The following is a 20,011-nucleotide window of genomic DNA, read 5'->3' as shown; positions in this document are numbered from 1 at the left end:
TCGAGTCGCTTTGCAGAGAGCTGACGTGATGGGGAGTGTTTGCAGTAGGCGTGCCGTGCGCGTGTCGCGATTACGAGGGCCTGGGGAGGGCGTGGTCGGGCACCGATGCCTCAGGTTGGGTTTCGAAAACAATGGAACCGACAGGTGAGGTTGTCGGGGAAGCGCGATGTGACTTTATGACAACATGTGTCACAGCGTAGATATCGCGTAGTGATAGCGAAAGTTGATAGCGAAAGTTAATAGCGAGTTGAGGGTAGTCGATGGGCTTATGATCGACGTTGGTGGTCGTGCGTAGAGCTGCTTGATGGCACGCGACGGGATAGTGTCGGCGATGATCAAGATTGGGGCCAGTCTGCCTGTTGACGGTACAATGAACTGTGTCGCGAATAGTGTAAATATAGAGGATTCAGCTACGAAGCCATGGGAGTGTCGAAAAGAAGGCTATCGCGCCCTGGAGTACGTAAGGAGGGGTCCACACGATTCCCCGCCGGTGACTTTACCCCTGTTGCCAAGCGCATAGCCGCTCAGCCGGGATCAATCATCCTAGCATTGATCGCAACATCCATAAATCCACAGCTGGAAAAAGGGTCTCTGGAAAGCAATGGCTATACGTGTCGCTGCTTATTGAAATTGTTCTATGCATGGTTCTATACATCATAGCTCGTGTCGTCTATATGTGTATGAATCTAACGAGGCGGATCGGGACAAGGCATCTCAAACCTTCGTCTCACATCTTTATTACAAATGACACTCTATGACTTGACAAGCAAGCTGTGACCGTCCATATCTTCAGGCTGCTGAAGACCCATGGTCGCAAGTAGGGTAGGCGCGACGTCACCGAGTACGCCGTCAGTCTTCTTCAGGCTCCAGCCTTCTGGGGCGTTGGCCATGACGAAAGGCACCTTGTTAGTTGTGTGGGAGGTCTTGGGTGTGCCCTCCTCTGTAAGCATCTCTTCCGCGTTACTTGTAACCTGTTAGCACTGTCTCGGAAGGTGCAGCGATGCGGACTTACCCGTGATCGGCAGTGACAAACATAACGTATCCGCTCTCCTTGCACTGATCGTACACCTTCTTGATAGCCTTGTCGGTCTCTGTGCAGGCCTCGATGGCTGCCTTGTAAACACCTGTGTGGCCTACCATGTCTGGTGGCGCGAAGTTGTTCATGAGGAACTCGAATTTGCCTGTTTGGATGCGCTCGCACAGCTTCTCTGCGACAGCCATGGCACTCATCTTCGGCTCTAGGTCGTACGTGGCTACCCTGGGCGAGGGAACCATCTCGCGTTCCTCGTTCTCGAACTGCTTCTCGACACCACCGTTGAAGAAGAAGGTTACGTGAGCATACTTCTCGGTCTCCGCAACGTGACACTGCTTGACGCCCTGCTTTCCTAGTGTCTCAGCAAGAACATCCGTCATCCTCTGAGGCTCAAAAGCAACGTTGAAAGTGTATTTGGGGTTGTACGAGGTCATGGTGGTGAGGTGGATGTTTTGCGGGTACGGGAAGTCGGGCTTGGGCGAGCGGTCGACATCACCCAACAGCTGGGTGATTTCTCGAACACGGTCGGAACGGTAGTTGAAGAAGAAGACGGTGTCGTTGTCTGGACGAATCAGCAAGAAGACATGTAGGTGCTCAGCGTAGTGTTATACCTTGAATTCTTCGCTCCTTTCCTCCAACAATGATGGGCTTCAGGAACTCGTCGTTCTCGTCTTTTGCGTATCGCTCCTTGATGGTTGCGACGGGGTCGCTGCTCTCCTCACCCTCTCCAGTAACTAAGCCCTTCATACCGAGCTCGACACGGTCCCACCTCTTGTCGCGGTCCATGATGTAGTACCGTCCGACCACTGTCGCGATGTCGCCCAGGCCAATCTCCTTGGTCGCCTTCAGCAAAGTCTCCATGTACCCGACCGCGGACTTGGGGTCGGTATCCCGGCCGTCACCGAAGAAGTGAATGTAGGCCTCTTTGACGCCCTGGTCCTTTGCAACCTTGAGGAGCGCAATGAGGTGGTCCATGTGCGAGTGGACACCACCATCGGAAACCAGACCGCAGAAGTGGAGCCGTCCGTTACCGTCGATGGCGCGCTGGAACGATTTCTTGATGTTGTCTACATCCTTCAACTTTCCATTCTTAATGGTCTGTCCGATGCGGACGGAGTCCTGCCATACAACGCGTCCGGCGCCGATGTTCAGGTGGCCGACTTCGCTGTTGCCCATCAGGCCTTCGGGCAGGCCGACTGCGAGAGAGGAGGCCTCGAGTTCGGTGTAACCCTGGGCAGTCTTGGAGCCCTCCTTTGCGAATTCGTCCATGGTGGGCGTGTCCGCAGCAAGGATAGCATCGCCATCTTTGCGCGAGTTCTCAGTCGCGACACCCCAGCCGTCAATGACAATGAGGACTGTCTTCTGGTCGACTTTGGCCATGATTGCGGGCTGATGAGGTCAATCCAGAGAGAAGGAACGATAGTGCCCAAGAAGTTATCAAGGCAACGAGGTTTGAAGGTTGGTGAGGAAGGAGCAGTGAATGGCTTGTTGACGGAGGGGCAAGGTTGGCGGGGCTAAAACAGTCGACTTCAAAAAAAGCATCGCCGGTCAACGTCACAGCCTTTCCGCGAAAAGGCCCACATTCCCCCCACAACCCACGGCCAGAACTTATCTCGAGTGACACCAGCAGCGCGCTATTTGGCGATCGCTTTGACATCTGGAAACGCGTATCAGACAGCCAAAGCGATTATCGCCCACGGAGTAGCCATCCAATCACCACCCTTGCAGCCAGCCTTAGCCGTGGAAGGAGCGTCATCCCGTCCACGCGTCGTCGCGACCACAGCTGCAGCACCACGCTAGACATTGTTGCGCGCCGACTCGCAAGACGTCACGACCATGTCCGGAGCCGCAACGCCATATGCGCCTGCCTCAGCGCGAGCCTCAGTTGCACCCACGGGCTCTGCGACACCCGCGCTGCCCCCACCCCCGACCGCGAGCACCCCGGCCCTCCCTCCGCCCTCGACGTTTGACATCCTCCCCGACCTCCACAAGCTGCTCAAGCGCATACTCGAGGCGCCTGCTCAGCCACCCGTGGCAACACCCACACCCGCACAGCTTGCTGCCGAAGGGCCTCTTGAGATCCAACATGTTGCGACCGCCGCCAACGACATCCGTCTCAAGATACAGAAGGCACGACGCGCAGTAACGGCCTTGCCTGACATGGACCGCACGTGCGAGGACCAGGAAGATGAGATCGACTATCTCGAGGCGCGTATTGCGCGGCTGAAGACTTCCTTGGCGGAGCTCGGTCGGCCAGTCGCGCAGGCAGAGGATGCAGACGGAGACCAGAGTATGACCGGCTGAGACGCCGTCCGGACTACGATTGATCCATTATAGGACGCATGTCTGTCGACTGCATGGATGCACTCGACCTGGCTCTTGCCCAGGGCTCGTGATGCTTCGTCGGTGTACGCCAGCCCTTCACAGGTAGATGAACAGGCGCTGATATTGTAGACAGGCATACAAAGCCCGACCGACGAAGCTTCGACGATGATACATGCCTTCTATAGTTCTTCCAGGATAGACACAGCATCGGCTCAGATCCCTTCGTATCGCACCACGCGCATACCAAGTAGCGTCATGCAGGTACTCGGCCTCACATGACCACGCGACAACGCGTCGAACGCGTATGAGAAGAAGGACAGGCGTGTTCGCGTAGGCTCGTATACATCAGTGATCAAGGCTTCATTCATCGGCATTCAGGTGGGCTACTACTCTGGGTTGGTTTCGAGCAGATCTAGCGCATACCATAGCACCGCAGCTGTACCAAGCGTCGCTTGACATATTGAGCACATAACAGAATACTACTTGTATTTCACCACTAGCATTATACACCACCTCAGGCCCCGTCAAACTGTCCTTCTATCCAGCCTTTGTACCATCATGTTCCGGTGATCATCTCAGGCCTTGTATGAATGACATCATCGTGAAGCCGTGCCGTCATCAAGCATATATCGTATAACAGCTACTCCATAACCCCTCCGCGTCACCATCGTCACACAGTAAGCCGGGAAACATCACAATGTCAGACACAAAGTACCCGCCCGTCAAGCAGAGCACACCTCAAACCGAGGAGGAGCAGGTAGGTCTTCGTCAAAGCTACCTATACGTATGAACATGTCATTGACACCTCCCAACAGAAGAATGTCGACACAGTAAAAGAATACATGCGCCTCGCCTACTCACCCAAGGAGAACAAAGGTGCCGAAACCGTTACACATCTCTGCCATGAAAACGCCTACTTCATCGCCCCAACCACCTTCCCCGGCGTCAACTCGCCCCAAGAATACGCCGAGTCGCATTCCAAAGTCATGGCCGCGGTATCCGATCTACACATCGACTCTTACGACGTCATCTTCGCAAAAGGTGGGCATGTGTGCCTGAGGTACAGTGCTAGTGGAAGTCACTGCGGCGAGGCACACAATGGGATCAAGGCGAGTGGGAACAAGGCAGCGTGGCATGCAGCAGCTATCTTCGAGGTGGAAGATGGCAAGATCAAAGGCTGGATCAAAGAATGGGATAAGCTGCATATGTGGAAGCAGCTGGGCTGGATGAAGGGAGACGAGTATATGTGAGTGGCTCATAGGGGCAGACCAGGAGTACATGGGGAATTCGATGATGATTTTGGATTGGCATTACTAGTCATCTAATAGCTGTATACTTCATCTAGAAGCAGTGACAATCATAAGGTTACATGGGTTGTGGAACTCCATCGTTCAACGATGAGCTCCCAGTCGTCTCTCATATCTAAGCGCGGAAGGTGGTCCTCTTCGAGCGGCGTCCGATGCCGAGGCTGCTCAAGTCGAGGCCTGCGATGCCACCAGCCTTCTGTTGGCCGGCTCCAGCACCAGCTCCGGCAGCGGCTCCAGCGCCGGCACCTCCAGCACCGCCACCGAGGAGGCTGCTGAGGAGGCCCTCGATACCGCCGGCTCCACCCTGCTGTTGACCCTGCTGTCCACCAGCCTGGAGAGCGGCTTCGGCTTCCTGGAGGAGCTGTCCAACGCCATTGTTGCCGTTGTTCTTGCCGTTGGCCTTGCCCTCTCCCTTTCCTTTGCCCTTGCCGTTGTTCTTGCCATTGCCCTTGCCCTTGCCCTTGTCGTTGTTCGCCTCGGTACCATTGGCGGCGGCTCCAGCGGCGGCTCCAGCGTCAACGACTCCAGTAGCGTCTGAGATTGTTAGTAGATGAATGGTTTATGGAGAGGATGTCACTTACTTCCAGCTTGAGCGGCTTGGTCAGCGGCAGCTTGATCAGCCGCAGCTTGGTCCATTCCGTTGGCGCCGTTGGCGGCATCTTGTTGCATCTGAGCCTGGTCTGCTGCCATCTGGGCCTGGTCCTTCTCCTTCTGCTGCTGGTCGGCTTGCTGCTGAGCGGCCATCTGCTCGGCGGCGGCCTGCTCGAGCTCCTGCTGTTGCTGCTGTGCCTTGTCCTGCTCGGCGGCTCCCATGGCGCCATCTTGCTGCTGTGCGGCTTGCTCATCGGCTGCGGCTTGCTGATCAGCTGCGGCTTGGTTCATGCCTCCCTTTTGCTGTGCAGCATTCTGGTCGGCTCCCATGGCGCCGTCTTGCTGTTGAGCGGCTTGTTCATCAGCTGCGGCTTGGTCCATGGCGCCCTCCTGTTGGGCGGCCTGCTGGTCGGCTCCCATAGCACCCTCCTGCTGTTGAGCGGCTTGCTGGTCGGCTGCGGCTTGGTCCATGGCATCCTGTTGCTGTTGCTGCTTTCCGTTGCCTTGCTCCGCGGCAGCCTGATCAGCTCCCATGGCAGCCTCTTGCTGGCCAGCTGCGGCTTGATCCATAGCACCCTGGTTCTGCTTGGCATCCTGAGCAGCCTGGTAGAGTCAATAAGTCATTCTGATATGAGATCTGAGTGTTGAAACATACCTGTTGGTCGGCCGCGGCTTGGTCCATACCGTTGGCGGCGCCCTGCTCGGCCTGCTGGTCAGCAGCCGCTTGGTCCGCTGCCTGCTGGTCGTTTGCATTCTCTGCTTGGTCTTGGTTCATGCCCGCAGCAGCATCCTGTTGAGCCTGTTGATCGGCGGCAGCTTGGTCTGCTGCTCCCATCTGCTCGGTTGCATTCTGCGCCTGGCCCTGGTTCATCATCTCGGCCGCGGCAGCATCCTGCTGTGCCTGAGCATCAGCAGCAGCTTGTTGCTCTTTGGCTATCGAGGGTCAGCGAAGTCTTTGGAAAGGATTGTGACAAGACGTACCTGCTTGAGCGGCTTGCTTATCGGCATTCTTGCCCTTGCCCTTGCCATTGCCCTGAGCGGCCTCCTCAGCATCGGCAGCATCCTGTGCAGCCTGGTCCTGAGCGCCATTGTTGCCAGCCGCCGCAGCATCCTCAGCATTGGCACCTTCGGCGTCGGCATTAGCATTATCTTTGCCCATGCCACCGCGTGCTGCCAAGAGCGCACCGCGGAGCTTGAGGGCTTTCTCGCCAAACTTCTGCACAACGTCTTCCTCGCGGCGACCGAAGTTTGTAGAGGGCATGACTACATTCTCGGTGCCAGCGGCGACTACAGGTCCCTGGCCCACGAAAGGCGCTGGAGCTGCTGCCACGAAGGAGGCTGAGAGGAGAGTGAGAAGGGAGATGGAAGTCTTCATTGTGATGGTATGGGGTTGATCTTGAAGGATTGAAACGAGGTGTGTCGAAACTTAAAATGAGCACAGCTCTTGAGAATAGAAATAAACAGATAGTGCTCTGCACGAAGGAATGGTTTGAAGATTGAAGCTGAGCGTGCCGTGATATCCGCCTGAGGAGACTGGTTTATATAAGAGTGTTTTCTTATTTGAGCTCCACGAATGCTTGACTGAGACTCTGTCCAAAATAGACAAGGCCGCGATTGTTGGGACGATCATTTGCTGCTTGCCGTGCATGTCATACATGCGCCGTTGGAGGATGCCTTGAAAAGGCCAGGCTCAAGTGAAGACCGTCGGTCCTCCCCACAATTCTCTCACAGGCACGAAAGCCTTGTCTCGCATGACAGCGGGAGATCGAGTGTGACATGGGATCGGGTCCCTGGCTTGGCTGGAAACGGTCGAATCAAACGCATGAAGCAGAGCGTACGATTACGGAAGAAAGAGGTGACGCAAGCTCCATGCCGGTAGAGTCGTCGTCATGGCGAAGATCCAGGATGGGGGTCGAACGTGTGTAGTTTGAGAACATGTTGCAGACGGGGCAGGGGCGATCTATGCGGAGAGATGCCTTCCTAAACGCATAAGTTTAGTGTACGACTGAGGTTTGCAGGCATACAAGGGCCTGACTCTCTCCCGGTTTCAGGCACGCCGACGCGCTCGGAGGAAAAGCTAAGCGACTGCTTGAATATGAGAAACTGCAGGAGGCTGCTGCCCAAACTTCTGTGATGATTCCAAATTGTCTTCGCAGTTTGCTGGCTCAGCCTTCTTGGTAGGCATGACAGTACTTTGCTCTGCGCGAGTACCCTGATGTTGCTATACCCTCACCACGGCGTCATGTCGAGACATTTGTCAAAGAGACCGAGCCGCGCACTACTGCGCGTGAACATGTTGACATGAGAGTGATTGCAGAGAGGATGTTCGGATGTGGTGACTTTGACATGTGCGGAGAGAAGGAATGAAGGTGGGCTGAGCCAATGGGGTGCTCGGTATTGCAATCCCGCACTTAGCCTTGTAGCCTCGGCTGCGACTTTTGGATATCGTCATGTCGAGGTTTTGGCGTTGGCTAAGAGCGTACATGTCCAATGCTGCAATTCTGTCGCATTCCGCAGTATTGAGCACTGTCGCTTCTAGTCTGTAGTGCGCCGCCGGTCGGACTCGTAGGAAGCGCAAAAATTTCGTCAACTTGCTTACTTTCGCATACAATACATCTGTTTGCCTCTCCAACACGTCCTGCATCATGGCCACCAGAGCAGTCCCCGCTTCCGCGACGCGACAGTTGCTCGCAGCCTCGCGATCCGCGCGCATAGCATCAAGACCACTTGCATGTGCATCACTACCGCGACGAAACGTTTCCAGCCTGTACCGTCCCGCAGTACGGATTGCCGGTCAAAGAAGAGCTCTTTCCACGACGCCACGCACACGACTCGCCGCCGTAGACGACACATTCGATCCCAAGTCGATAGAGCGCGAATCGGACGAGGTCGATGTTCTCATCGTGGGTGGTGGACCCGCAGGTCTGTCCGCCGCCATCAAGCTGAAGCAGCTTGCGACAGCGGCCGGCAATGAAGACTTCAGGGTTCTGGTGTTGGAGAAGGCGGGCGAGTTGGGCGATCACATCGTGTCTGGGAACGTCATAGAACCCTCTGCCCTGGACGAGCTCCTGCCTGACTGGAGGTCAGAGGACAACCTGAACCGCTTCGCCGACATCACCCCCGCCAAAGAAGACCATATGTTCTTCATGACCAAGAACAGCGCCATCCCTCTACCCAAGCCTCCGCAGATGAACAACCACGGCAATTACATAATAAGCTTGAACCAGATGGTCAAGTGGCTGGGCGAGCGCGCAGAGGAAGTTGGTGTCGAGGTTTACCCCGGCTTCGCTGCGTCGGAGGTACTGTACAACCACGAGGGTGTCGTACAAGGCGTAGCTACCAACGACCTCGGCATATCGCGTGAAGGCAAGGCCAAAGACTCATTCGAGCGAGGAATGGAGTTCCATGCACGCGTCACATTGCTTGGTGAGGGTTGCCATGGCAGCTTGTCGAAGCAAATCATCAAGAAGTACGATCTGAGGCGAGATAGCCAACATCAGACCTACGGACTTGGCATCAAGGAAGTCTGGGAGGTGCAGCCCGAGAAATTCAAGTCTGGACTGGTGGTTCACTCGATGGGCTACCCGCTGCCGAAGGATACCTATGGCGGTGGCTGGATGTATCACTTTGGCGACAACCTCGTCAGCATTGGTCTCGTTGTTGGGCTCGACTACCCGAACCCCTGGTTGGCTCCCTATGGCGAGTTCCAGAAGATGAAGCACCACCCTTACTACAAGGACGTACTGGAAGGCGGCAAGTGTATATCATATGGCGCGAGAACGCTGATTGAGGGCGGCTTCCAGTCCATACCAAAACTGGCCTTCCCTGGTGGCGCACTGCTTGGAGACGCCGCAGGCTTGCTCAACCTGCCCAAGATCAAGGGCACGCACAATGCAATGAGGTCCGGTATGTTAGCTGCTGAGGCGACTTGGGACGCCCTACAAGCCAATGCAGACGGCGGCACCGTGTTTCTATATGACTACGAGGACAAGATGCGCAAGTCGTCAATTTGGTCGGAACTAAAGACTGTGCGTAACATGCGCCCGTCTTTCCACACACCACTAGGTATTTACGGAGGTATCATGTACTCTGGTCTGGAGGCCTACGTTCTTCGAGGCAAGGCACCGTGGACATTGAAGCATGGCAAGCCCGATCACGCAGCGACCAAGACGGCAGACGAGTGCCCCAAGATAGAATACCCCAAGCCGGACGGTAAGATCAGCTTCGACATATTGACGAGCGTCAGCCGAAGTGGCACGAATCACGAGGAGGACCAGCCCTGCCATCTCCAGGTCAAAGACTACGATGCGCATGCCCAGAAAGAATGGCCCAGGTACAAGGGTGTAGAAAACCGGTTCTGCCCCGCCGGCGTCTACGAGTATGTGGAGGACGACAGCAAAGAGCTGGGCGTCAGGTTCCAAATCAACGCCCAAAAGTAGGTCTAGATATCGTGATTACTTAGAAGACCGCTAACTGTATGCAGCTGCGTCCACTGCAAGACTTGCGATATCAAAGTGCCGGACCAGGACATCAACTGGCAAACACCCCAAGGTGGCGAGGGACCAAAGTACGTACTTACTTAATACGGACCGAGATAGAGATTATGGCTTAGCTGCCGTCCACGCAATGAGAGGACCTGTATATTAGAGGAAACCGTGTGTGTACATATCAGATTTCAACGTCAGCCCGAGTATTGTTGCTGCCCAAGTGACCTTCCGAGGTTTGTAGGGATCGAGTGATCAGTCGCCTTGTTCGGCGCGCGGTCGAAGCCTGGGAGGGCTTCAACTGCGTTCGCACGATCCTATGAGCAAACAGCATTGAGATATCTGCTTGAAAGAAGTGGCATTTCACTGGGCGCCTTGAAAGGTCGTGCGGTCCCGTACATGGCTCCCGAGGTCGAGGCAAGGCACACGTGATGTCCGTGCCCGAAGCTTGGAACGCTAAGGCGAGTGAGGCGTTGGGCGAACTTCCTTCTCCACCCTTCGTCACCGTCCACCCATCAACCTCGCCGGGGCCTCTTACATCGATAGCTGCTCGGCCCTCATCTGCACTTGCAATTCGTGGTCGCGATACTGGGCTTACTAATTCCGGTGCCCCAGATTCAAGGACGCGCCTTCTGCACTCACCCGGCTTCTTCCTGGTCCTCAAGCTCTCAGGTTCTTCACGGCCACCCTGCTTCCAGCGCCCGACTCTATCTCCAAGGTACGACTAGCCGCCTGTATTGCATGCACTGGAAATTCCTTGCGCGTCTTCCTGGTTCCTGTAGTTGCGCACGCCGCTGGACACTGGCTTTCTGGCGTCGCGTCTTTGATACCGAGTCACCCCGTCACTGGCAGGCACCATGCGCGCTTCCTCGATGGCTTCCCGCTTGCTCATGGATATTTGCTCACGATTCTCTCCAGACTAGGTTATCTTTAGGATAAAGCTCTACCGCAACAGCCGCTACCATGACCGAGGTATCGTCCACGCGCCTCTACCTAGGCAACCTCCCGCGCAATGCCACCAAGGCCGATGTCGAAGGTCACTTCGCGTCGCACGGCACTGGCGAGATTACTGAGATCAAGCTCATGAACGGATTCGGCTTCATCGAGTACAAGGACGCAATGGATGCTCGTGATGTCGTCCCTGGTAAGCTTCAACTACGCGCCGATCGGCTGAACACGTGCTAACTCGTATGCAGCATTCCGTATGTAACTCTTATGTGTATGTGTCCGGACATGCATCTCTAACTGATTCAAAGATGGTACCGATTTCATGGGCGAGCGCCTCATCGTCCAGTTCGCTCGCGGCTCGCGTGCCCGTAACGAGAACTTCACTCCCCATGAGCGCGTGCCCCCGCGTCCTAGGCGCACACCATACCGGATGAGAATAGCAAATCTTCCTGTGGAGACCAGCTGGCAGGTCAGACTCCCCGATCATTGGATTTCCTCAGTTCCCTGTTAGCGCCAGCGCACCGTTCCTGGACCAGAAATGGCTTTGTTCTCGCTTGCTTCCCGTTATACGTTCTGGATTTGGGCCTCGCTTAACTTCGAACTTATAGGACCTCAAAGATTTCGCCCGCCAGTCTGGATTGGACGTCGTCTACTCCGAAGTTGGCCGCGAACGGGATGGCTCTGGGTGAGTGGACACGTACTGCAGCTAGGCACACGTACTAAACCATCGCGCAGATTCGTAGAGTACGAGACGGCCGCCGATCTGAAGACCGCAGTGGAGAAGCTGGACCGCCGTGAGTTCAAGGGGCAGGAAGTTACCTGTATCCAGGACGTCTCCGATCCTCCCCCACCTCCACCTTTCAAGCCTCGCGCTCCTTACGGAGGCCCTGGTGGTCCTGATGACCGGGGCCGTGATAGATACCGATCCCGCTCCCCCATGGGCCGTCGCGGTGGCGGATACCCACCCGCGCCATATGACGACTACTACGACCGTCGCGGTCCCCCTCGTGGCTACAGCCCCCGCCGCGATGACTATCGCCGACGCACACCTCCCCGCGAGTTTTATGACAGGCGTGATGGTGGTTATGGACGTTCGCCGCCTCGTGGTCGCATGCCTGATGAGTATGGCCCACCGCGCGCGCGTTACCCTGACGATCCTTATGATGCTAGGGCCCGACCTCCTCCCCGTGGTTACGATGACCCATACATGAACGGTCATGGACGCCCTTACGAAGGCGGACGACCACCGTCCCCACGTGGTGCTCGTCCCCGTAGCCCCGGAGGCCGCCCACCTTACGAAGGTGCAGCGGCTGATTACCCACCCCGCCGCTACTAGGCGCACGAGGTAAGTTGAGTCCATCGCGTATCTGGTTCAAAGCACTTGCTGATATCGAGCAAGTGAGCGTCAACATTCCTGAAGACTGCTCATCTCCTGGAACACGAACCTCCGAGACCATCATGCCCACGGATATGGATTATGCAGTGACGGAGCCGAAAGACGAACGGAGGATTGAGTGTGCGGCATGAACCCACGAGACTGATTATGTGTTTCTTGTTTCCCGGTTTCATTTGGATGTTCCATGTAATTGCTGTTTCTGATGCGATCCCTTCCCGGTTCACTGGCCATTACGAGAGGGCGGTTTCCTTTATGCTGGATTCCTTATTGCCATCTCAAATGCATAAGGTGGCCTAATTTTCCTGTAACATCAAAAAAGTCCTTCCCGTACATATGGACTTCGTATATCTGATTATTTGTGGCTATGGTTTGTCATGTACTCTATGGGCGGCTCTGTTCGCAGACTAGCTGCAGCGAACATGAATCAACGTACCCGAAATCTGCCCCATCCGCTCCAGGTCTCTGTGAAGCCATGAGGAGTCCTGTCATCCATAATCAGATGCACGTCATTTGCAGGACACTTTGGCCATGGTCGTTGGCTTTTTCTGGTTCCATAGTGAAACTATGACCACTAACACGCTACCTATAGAAATGCAAGCCAGATATAGAGACCCGCCATGTGCCCAATAGATCGTTCCGAGATGATAACATGCCAAAGTTTTGCCTTTGACTCATTTTTCGCCTCGCATAAATACTCTGCAATTTCTCATCTCCTTTTCCAAAGTCTTCCAACTCTTCCATCCTCCCATCACAAACCAACACTGCATTAAGACAAAAGCAACTCTACCCTATCGAAGATATGGGTTCTTCAGCCAGCAAGAGCATCGAATCAAGCTCGTCCAGCAGTGTCCCACGCTACTCCTCCAAAATCTGCCAACTCTACCTCATCAGCGCAAGCCCAGGCTCCAACACCGCACACTGGAGACTCTTCCTTGACGATGGCACAAACCAGCTGACTGGTACAACATGGGAAGTAAACTACATAAATGAGCGACCAAACCGCGGCGCCTTACTTCTTGACCAAACCTTCCCAAGAAGCGCTTCGCACCAGAACGCCTTCGAATGCAACCGGAAGAGTTTTGTCAAGATTGGTGATTTGATGGACAAGGGATCAGACGCCACGATAATTCATGGCGCCCAATCTTCGTTCAGAAAGATTGAAGAGGCAAAAGAGAGGGTTCTACGAGAGTTCACGTACAAAGTGGCCACTGCCAACTGCCAAAGTTTCGTCATTGACGTCTTGAGCATGCTCCGGCAATGGGATCCAGACCTCGTTAATAAGAAAGCCATCGAAACCGTTCAGCGCTTGTGCTTCCCCACGGTGCGTCTCACAACAAAAAGCAGACAGAAAAAAATCCAGCGCCAGGATGCGAAGCATGGTCAGGCGCAACGACCAAATTTTACCTCGAGCTGTGGAGCTTTTTCTGGTATCGATATCGATGCGCCGAGGAAACATCACGACGCGCAAGGAAGAGCTGTACAGCGGAATGCGATGTCAGAGATGGTGCCGTATTCGAGATGGGAGGCCAGGCCGCAACGGGCTTCTCAGGCAGTGGTGTCGGAGGATAGAGGGAATTACACTACGATCCCTGGGGCATGGTAAAGACTGTGGATTCAGAGACACAACATCATAATATGGAATAAAATGAAACAGATACTACTGCTGTGTCCTAGTACATCTAGTACAAGATTTTTTAATGTTTGGATGCAAAACAATATATTTAATGATTCCTCAAAAGCAGACTCTTGCGCTTATGCGACTTTTCCCTTGCGTGATTCCGTACACGTGAAACGCCAATTCCTAAGCAATTTAAACCCAGCTTGAAACACCATAATGCCAAATCAAATCCAAGATCCATGACTTTGTGAGATACCTATATCCCATCAATAACGCCGTATGCCATCATGACCAGAGCGCCCTCTAGCCACGGGGCGTATCGGCCCTCTTAGATCTGTGTCCACTCTTCATCGCTAGAGTAGTCGGTCCCGGTAGCGGATAGTAGATCAACTACGGGAGTGGGGATCAACTCGGGGCTGGACATCGGTTCGTCGTCGCTGGAGTAGTCGGTGCCAGTCGCGGCTAGTATGTCGACCACCGGACGAGAAGTCAACTCAGGGCTAGACATCGGGTCGTCGAACGTAGTCAGGCTCTGGACTTTGGGTCGGGACACCAACGTGAATCCCTGATCGTCTTCAAGACACTCCTCGTCGGACTCTTGGATCGTAGCTGGCTGTGCAACCTTGGGGCGACGAACAAATGTAAGGATTCCGGAATCGACCATGTTGTCCTGATCGGTCTCTACAGCTGTAAAGTTCTCGCCAGATGGGTAGCATGAAGGGCTGGGTGTTTCCGGAAGAGTATCGCACATCATCTCATCTGGTAGGTCCCTTGACGCAAGGAGAGTCGGACGATCGCAAGGTTGAACCTGGAGAGTGTCGAGACATAACCGCACAATGTCGAATGCACCTATGATAGTTAGCGTAGGATGTGAATCTACTTGTAGTGTCTTACACTCATCCTGGAAATTGCGTTCCATGTTCGTGCGACATAGGTCCTGGCGGAAGTCCGGGATTTCAGCAGCGATCTTGAGAAACTCAACATCCTCTCCTAGCTTGTGGTAGAGGAAATTTGAGATGCAGTAGTTGAGAAGTGACGGAACGAGGTCGTGCTCCCGACGAGCCTGCTGACTGGCATAGTGACGATATACAAAACGAATAGTCTCGACCAAGTCATGGGGCGCGGCGGGTACACAGCAGGCGAATTCGAGCTGGCACGAGAAGTTGCCGTGCGCGAGAAGTTGCAATTCCGGAACATCGAAATCCTCGGCTATCTTGTACGTCTCGGCATGTGGAAGAAACGACACTGGATCATAGTCTGCTCGAGGCGGAAGATAGCTACCAGTGTAGCAGAACCGAAGAAGCGAGACGACAGCATGCTCGGATAGGGCCTCAATACTCGCTTGTAGGCGACTCTGGAAACCGTACTCAAAGGCGTGGTACAGGAGCGGACCTAGTATGTGGGTGTACGAAGTCAGTAGATGTTGGCATGCAACCGTATGGGACATTACTGACATCTGTCCAAGAACTTGAACGGGCAGATGCGATCAGAGATCTGACGGACCTCTCCGCTGGGGAGGACTATCTTCAGCGTCGCATTGCTCTGGCCTCGCTCCATGTGCTCGTCTAGGAAGGAGAGACCGTCCATGTTGAATTTGAACGGGAATGCACAAAGAAGCGAGTTGGAAGTCCCTGCGCTACCCTCAGGAGTGCTATGCGGCTTGATGGTTAATGTGAGGCCTCCGGGTGTAGCAGCAAGGCTGCTGGTGAGGCGTCGCAATCAAATCAAGCTGCCGATGTAAGCGACTGAGAAGTTGTGCGAAGTGTTGGGTAGTTCGGAAGGTATGCCAAAAGTTCAAAGCCTTTGACTCAATGGAGAGATTTCGTGGTTAGTCTGACAAGGCTCAGAAGTTGGGGTGGGTAGGGCCAGGCAACCGTGGGCACGCGGGCAGAGCCAAGCACCCGCCTTTGGAGAGCCTGCTGGTCAGCGTCAGGTACGTCAGGGTAAGCCAGCAGTTTTCAGAAGTGAGTGCAATCCAGCGTGCTAGAATGTGTATGAATAGAGAGTTGTATAACAACAGAGGTGCTTGGGGCTGCCTCCATGGAGGGGTGCCGGTATGGCTGTCATGTCTTATTGGCTTCGCAAAATCGACGCCAAATGGGCATCCAATCAGTGGAAGAACCATTGTACAGCCTCACATATAGGGCTGAGATGTCAGCTGCATCTGATGTTTAGTGGTTGGTGTTGAGGGGGTCTGGTCGGTGATGTGCCGGTGCCGAGCTGGGGAAAGCGGCCCACAGCGCGATCCACTTCGCGGCGGCCGCTGGAGGCGGCTTCATGGCGGCCAATCTCTCCACTAAACTTGAACATCGCACATCTTCGTCACCCGCATTCTGTGTTCTCGGCGACTGAGTGTCATCAGTTAATTGAGACCACTCTGTGCCTCTTTGCCTCTTCGTACCTCTGCGCCTCCAATTGAAGCCCCCTTATCCCTATCTTTGTGCCGTTGGTCTACAGTCTCCGCGACGCCCCGCCATGGGATTCCTTTCTATTCTACCTGCGAACTTGGCTGTGGTCGAGACCTGGATCACGCGCATATTCGTAAGTAATGTTCGGCATTACCAATTGGGGGCTGCCTTCTAATACCGAATAGCTCTTTCTCGGCCTTGTAGCCATCGGCCCATGGGCAGCGCTGCTCGTCTACGACCTTATCCTATACTGCTGTCGCGCTGGCGCATACGAGATACCAGTCATCGGCGGACGCGCTCGCGGAAAAGCGAGACCACGCGCTCCTAGCCTCACAGAGCGCCCGAGTGGCCACCGCCGGAAGTTTAGTATTGCCTCTCGAGGCATCGAAAGGCCGGTTCTGATCACAGGGGGCACCGACCCTCAGGATGCTCGGCATCGTCGTATAACGGAAGAGAAGACGGCAGATGTTTCTTGAGAGCGTAGTTGGAGACAGCCCTACAATTGAATCTCGTTCGGCGGAATGCTGCCACGCTGTTTTCAAGAGCTGGACCTCTGTGCATGCCTTCGGATACCGGTGATCAACATGGCTTTCGGTATCTCAGATGCCGGGACCCCGAATTGGAAGTCCCTCTGCAGAGTGTTAGACTTCTCGGGAGATCGACCACAGTGCGACGTATTTGAGCACCGAGGAAGCCATTGCGCCTTCATAGCACAAGATTGAACTGCGTCGTAGAAGATCCGCATAGTCTTGCGAGCGGTTGACTCCGAACGAAAGTGAGACTATAAAGGCGACAATTTCGCTCATGCCAGCTCATGACTTGCGCAAAGGCAATGTCTCTTTCCGGAGACACAATCATGCGTTCCATGCCGCATACCTTGCTTCTGAAAGAGAGTTGGGGGCGCATATTGCTACATGTTTCAAGTGAACAGCTGCGCCAATCACGCGAGACTATGTTTCTAACGTCGCGCAAATACCCAGGCAGGCTATCGAATCCATGAAGTAGGGTGGTAGGCCAAGTGTAGCTTAGCGCGGTCTGGGTCGCGCCTTCTGTCAATAAACCTACAGTTCACGCTCACCTCTCATCAACACCACAACGACAGCTCTACCTCTGCGACTTACTTCCACCAACTTTCTCCGCTCATAAACTAATACTACCTTCAATCAGTATCTGCTATTCGTCATGGCTGCTACCACTACCAAGACTGCGACACCGAAGCCGGCCAGCACCGCGGGTGTCAAGAAGGCTGGTCCTAAGGGCGGTCGCATCGCCAAGAAGGGCAACGCGAGAAACGCGATGATCAAGATGCAAGCATACTGTAAGTCTGCATCGTTTGACGCGTTTTGACGCGTTATTCGGACGCGTTCCTCCAGGCGCAAGAACAACACCTCATGGGACGACCGATCCGCTAACGAACGATAACAGTCAAGGCCCACCGCGATGAGTACAAGGATCTCTCTTTCAAGGAGCAACAGCAAGAGCTTGGCAAGAAGGTACGTCATCTCCATATAATGATGAGTAACCATGCTAACACTTAACAGTGGAAGGCTTCACCAGAGAACCCCAAGAACAACGTCTAATCTCACATGGAGTTGTTCAGCCGCTTTCACTTTCCTCTATCTACTGTGAGAGCACAGTCGATAAGGATTACTCTTCACTTTCATCAGTTATGCTCTCTTCCCTGGTCTTATCATGGATTGACGGTACGCAGCCGGCGTTTGGGTTGATGGGCGGGAACAATCACGGCGCATAGGTTACTGTCACGATCCGCTTTACAGCAATATGGAAGAAATTGATCCAGCTCGTTCTTAGCATATGCACGTGTATTAACTGTGTTGTTCCTGCACCTTGAGCGACACAAATCCTTTAGGCTAATTGCGAAGCAGTTGTACAGATCGAGACGAATCTCGGTGCCGTGTTCCGGAAGATGACCAGGCCGGTGTCGACGTGATAGCTATTCGAGAACTAGCTGTCGATGAACCTCGGGGCATAGTGAGTGGCACACGAGTGCAGCTAGTAGCTGCTATCATATGAAGAAGCCAAAACTATCATGGCATAACTGGTGTATAGTGAGCCAACAGGCCGCATGTTCAGTCGTTAAAAGCAGATCAATGAGTGAAGAAAGATAGTTGGGGAGCGGAACTGTAGACATGTCAAGCATTTTCATGATGAGGATATGGACTGGCAAAGGAAGGATATTCGTCCGGTAACGCCCGCCACTGCTTGTAAGCTCTTGGTAAGCTGGCGCTGGAAGCTGCCCCGCCCCGCATCCAGGTACCGAGAGCCCCTCCGACATCATCACCTCCACCTCTTGAACTCTTTGCCGGCGCCTGAAACCCTGTCCATCGCAGTTGCGCGACCTATGAGCTTTGCGCTATCGTCAGCGGACGTCTTTTGAGATGGGGCCCGATTCGGCGGCTTTCGCGTCGAGCTTCGCGGTTGCTTTCGTTCGTCAATGTCGCAGCTAGCTTCAAGTGCACTCCTTCCCTTGTTCTAATAGCTTCGCAAGCCTGTTGTGTCCTTTCCTTTGGAAGCCGTGAAGTCATCTTCATCTTCGTGTGCTTGGTTCTACGACCGTGACATCTTTCGTCTGAAGCTTGCCCAATCTCGACTCCAAACCCTCTGCAACGTCCACGTCTCATCAGACGGCACAATGGCATCTAGCAAGGGCGCAGACGCCTCCACGGTTCCTGTCCTCAAAGATCTCACAATCGAAAACATCACCGAGAATGTGCATCGAATAAACTCGCAATGCGCAGACCCGCGCCTCAAGTACGTCATGGAGCGTCTGGTGTCGCATCTACACGACTTCGCACGCGAGACGCGCCTGAGCTTCGATGAGTGGATGGCAGGCATACAGTTCCTTACCCAGGTAGGACAAATATGCACAGACGTGCGACAGGTAAGTTTCCATCTGATCCTCGTGGTACAAGACCAAGACACCCGATCTGTACTAATACGTTGTAGGAATTCATCCTTCTTTCAGACATTGTCGGCCTCTCTCTCCTCGTAGACTCTATCGACCATCCCAAACCGGCCTCCTCCACTGAGGGCACAGTCCTCGGTCCGTTCCACACGCACGACGCACCCTCCGACTCCAACGGCACCTCCATCTCTGCCGATCCCGACGGCGAGTCCCTGCTCGTCCTCTGCACGGTCAAAACCACGAACGGCGAGCCCGTATCAGACGTCAAGATCGACGTGTGGGAAACAGACTCCAAAGGCAAATACGACGTGCAGTATGAGAACAGGGGTGACAAAGCAGATGGCCGTGCGGTTATAAGGAGTGACAAGGATGGCGTATTCTGGTTCAAGGGTATCGTACCCGTACCGTATCCTATTCCAAACGACGGGCCTGTTGGCAAGTTGCTTGAGAAATTGGGTAGGCATTGCTGGAGGCCGAGCCATATGCATTTCATGTTTGAGAAGGAAGGTTTCGATAACTTGGTTACGTGAGTCTCCTCTTCATACCTCTTCGTTTGCATAGCCTACTGACGCCATGTTTAGGGCATTATACGTCCGTGGTTCCGACTACGAGACGTCCGATGCCGTCTTTGGTGTCAAGGAATCTCTCATTGTCAGCTTAGATACCGTAACAGCTGAACAGGCCAAGGAGTATGATGTCAAGGAAGGATCAAAATTGCTCAAATACGATTTCGTGTTGGTAACCGATGAAGAGACCAAGCAATTACGACATGACGAAGCGGTAAAAGCAATGAAGATGTTGGGACGGGAGGGAATGATGATAGTCAATGGTCTGCCCGTACCTGAGGTCGACTAGTCTGCAAAATAAAATGGAATGTTATGAAATTCGGGGTATGATAACTAAAGTCTTGCTAATCTGAAAGAAAACGTATCCGTTTGGATAACCACAAGGCTTCGAGCCAAGGTAAATGCAACC

The 20,011-nt window shown here is 54.2% G+C and overlaps 11 protein-coding genes across 11 annotated transcripts; 8 read left to right on the top strand and 3 right to left on the bottom strand.

The window, feature by feature from the left end:
* Positions 1-752: 752 nt before the first annotated feature.
* Positions 753-2,413, bottom strand: J4E85_004590 (uncharacterized protein; the record flags this gene model as incomplete). The annotated part of the gene is made up of 3 exons (XM_051468846.1): positions 753-963; positions 1,013-1,595; positions 1,645-2,413. 3 exons carry the CDS (start codon positions 2,411-2,413, stop codon positions 753-755), a joined length of 1,563 nt encoding a protein of 520 aa, XP_051327061.1.
* A 456-nt stretch (positions 2,414-2,869) lies between these two features.
* J4E85_004589 (uncharacterized protein) lies at positions 2,870-3,429 on the top strand (the record flags this gene model as incomplete). Its single annotated transcript, XM_051468845.1, has 2 exons — positions 2,870-3,323; positions 3,371-3,429. 2 exons carry the CDS (start codon positions 2,870-2,872, stop codon positions 3,427-3,429), a joined length of 513 nt encoding a protein of 170 aa, XP_051327060.1.
* A 626-nt stretch (positions 3,430-4,055) lies between these two features.
* On the top strand, positions 4,056-4,608 carry J4E85_004588 (uncharacterized protein; the record flags this gene model as incomplete). Its single annotated transcript, XM_051468844.1, has 2 exons — positions 4,056-4,115; positions 4,174-4,608. The coding sequence occupies 2 exons, from the start codon at positions 4,056-4,058 to the stop codon at positions 4,606-4,608; spliced, it is 495 nt and encodes a 164-aa protein (XP_051327059.1).
* Positions 4,609-4,780: 172 nt separating this feature from the next.
* Positions 4,781-6,631, bottom strand: J4E85_004587 (uncharacterized protein; the record flags this gene model as incomplete). The annotated part of the gene is made up of 4 exons (XM_051468843.1): positions 4,781-5,199; positions 5,247-5,859; positions 5,912-6,189; positions 6,238-6,631. The coding sequence occupies 4 exons, from the start codon at positions 6,629-6,631 to the stop codon at positions 4,781-4,783; spliced, it is 1,704 nt and encodes a 567-aa protein (XP_051327058.1).
* Positions 6,632-7,901: 1,270 nt separating this feature from the next.
* On the top strand, positions 7,902-9,839 carry J4E85_004586 (uncharacterized protein; the record flags this gene model as incomplete). The annotated part of the gene is made up of 2 exons (XM_051468842.1): positions 7,902-9,691; positions 9,740-9,839. The coding sequence occupies 2 exons, from the start codon at positions 7,902-7,904 to the stop codon at positions 9,837-9,839; spliced, it is 1,890 nt and encodes a 629-aa protein (XP_051327057.1).
* Positions 9,840-10,703: 864 nt separating this feature from the next.
* On the top strand, positions 10,704-12,024 carry J4E85_004585 (uncharacterized protein; the record flags this gene model as incomplete). Its single annotated transcript, XM_051468841.1, has 4 exons — positions 10,704-10,884; positions 10,997-11,157; positions 11,297-11,373; positions 11,424-12,024. The coding sequence occupies 4 exons, from the start codon at positions 10,704-10,706 to the stop codon at positions 12,022-12,024; spliced, it is 1,020 nt and encodes a 339-aa protein (XP_051327056.1).
* An 859-nt stretch (positions 12,025-12,883) lies between these two features.
* Positions 12,884-13,653, top strand: J4E85_004584 (uncharacterized protein; the record flags this gene model as incomplete). Its single annotated transcript, XM_051468840.1, has 2 exons — positions 12,884-13,405; positions 13,429-13,653. The coding sequence occupies 2 exons, from the start codon at positions 12,884-12,886 to the stop codon at positions 13,651-13,653; spliced, it is 747 nt and encodes a 248-aa protein (XP_051327055.1).
* A 377-nt stretch (positions 13,654-14,030) lies between these two features.
* On the bottom strand, positions 14,031-15,289 carry J4E85_004583 (uncharacterized protein; the record flags this gene model as incomplete). Its single annotated transcript, XM_051468839.1, has 3 exons — positions 14,031-14,551; positions 14,597-15,094; positions 15,157-15,289. The coding sequence occupies 3 exons, from the start codon at positions 15,287-15,289 to the stop codon at positions 14,031-14,033; spliced, it is 1,152 nt and encodes a 383-aa protein (XP_051327054.1).
* An 888-nt stretch (positions 15,290-16,177) lies between these two features.
* Positions 16,178-16,586, top strand: J4E85_004582 (uncharacterized protein; the record flags this gene model as incomplete). Its single annotated transcript, XM_051468838.1, has 2 exons — positions 16,178-16,243; positions 16,296-16,586. 2 exons carry the CDS (start codon positions 16,178-16,180, stop codon positions 16,584-16,586), a joined length of 357 nt encoding a protein of 118 aa, XP_051327053.1.
* Positions 16,587-17,292: 706 nt separating this feature from the next.
* On the top strand, positions 17,293-17,690 carry J4E85_004581 (uncharacterized protein; the record flags this gene model as incomplete). Its single annotated transcript, XM_051468837.1, has 3 exons — positions 17,293-17,428; positions 17,536-17,603; positions 17,652-17,690. 3 exons carry the CDS (start codon positions 17,293-17,295, stop codon positions 17,688-17,690), a joined length of 243 nt encoding a protein of 80 aa, XP_051327052.1.
* A 1,073-nt stretch (positions 17,691-18,763) lies between these two features.
* Positions 18,764-19,891, top strand: J4E85_004580 (uncharacterized protein; the record flags this gene model as incomplete). Its single annotated transcript, XM_051468836.1, has 3 exons — positions 18,764-19,012; positions 19,078-19,562; positions 19,618-19,891. 3 exons carry the CDS (start codon positions 18,764-18,766, stop codon positions 19,889-19,891), a joined length of 1,008 nt encoding a protein of 335 aa, XP_051327051.1.
* Between the last annotated feature and the right edge of the window lie 120 nt (positions 19,892-20,011).

This window comes from Alternaria conjuncta (assembly GCF_024043145.1).
Source record: "Alternaria conjuncta strain BMP 0040 chromosome Unknown scaffold_6, whole genome shotgun sequence".
Lineage (NCBI taxonomy): Eukaryota > Fungi > Ascomycota > Dothideomycetes > Pleosporales > Pleosporaceae > Alternaria > Alternaria conjuncta.
The sequence above is the reverse complement of the archived record's forward strand: the minus strand, read 5'-3'. Positions and strand labels throughout refer to the sequence as shown.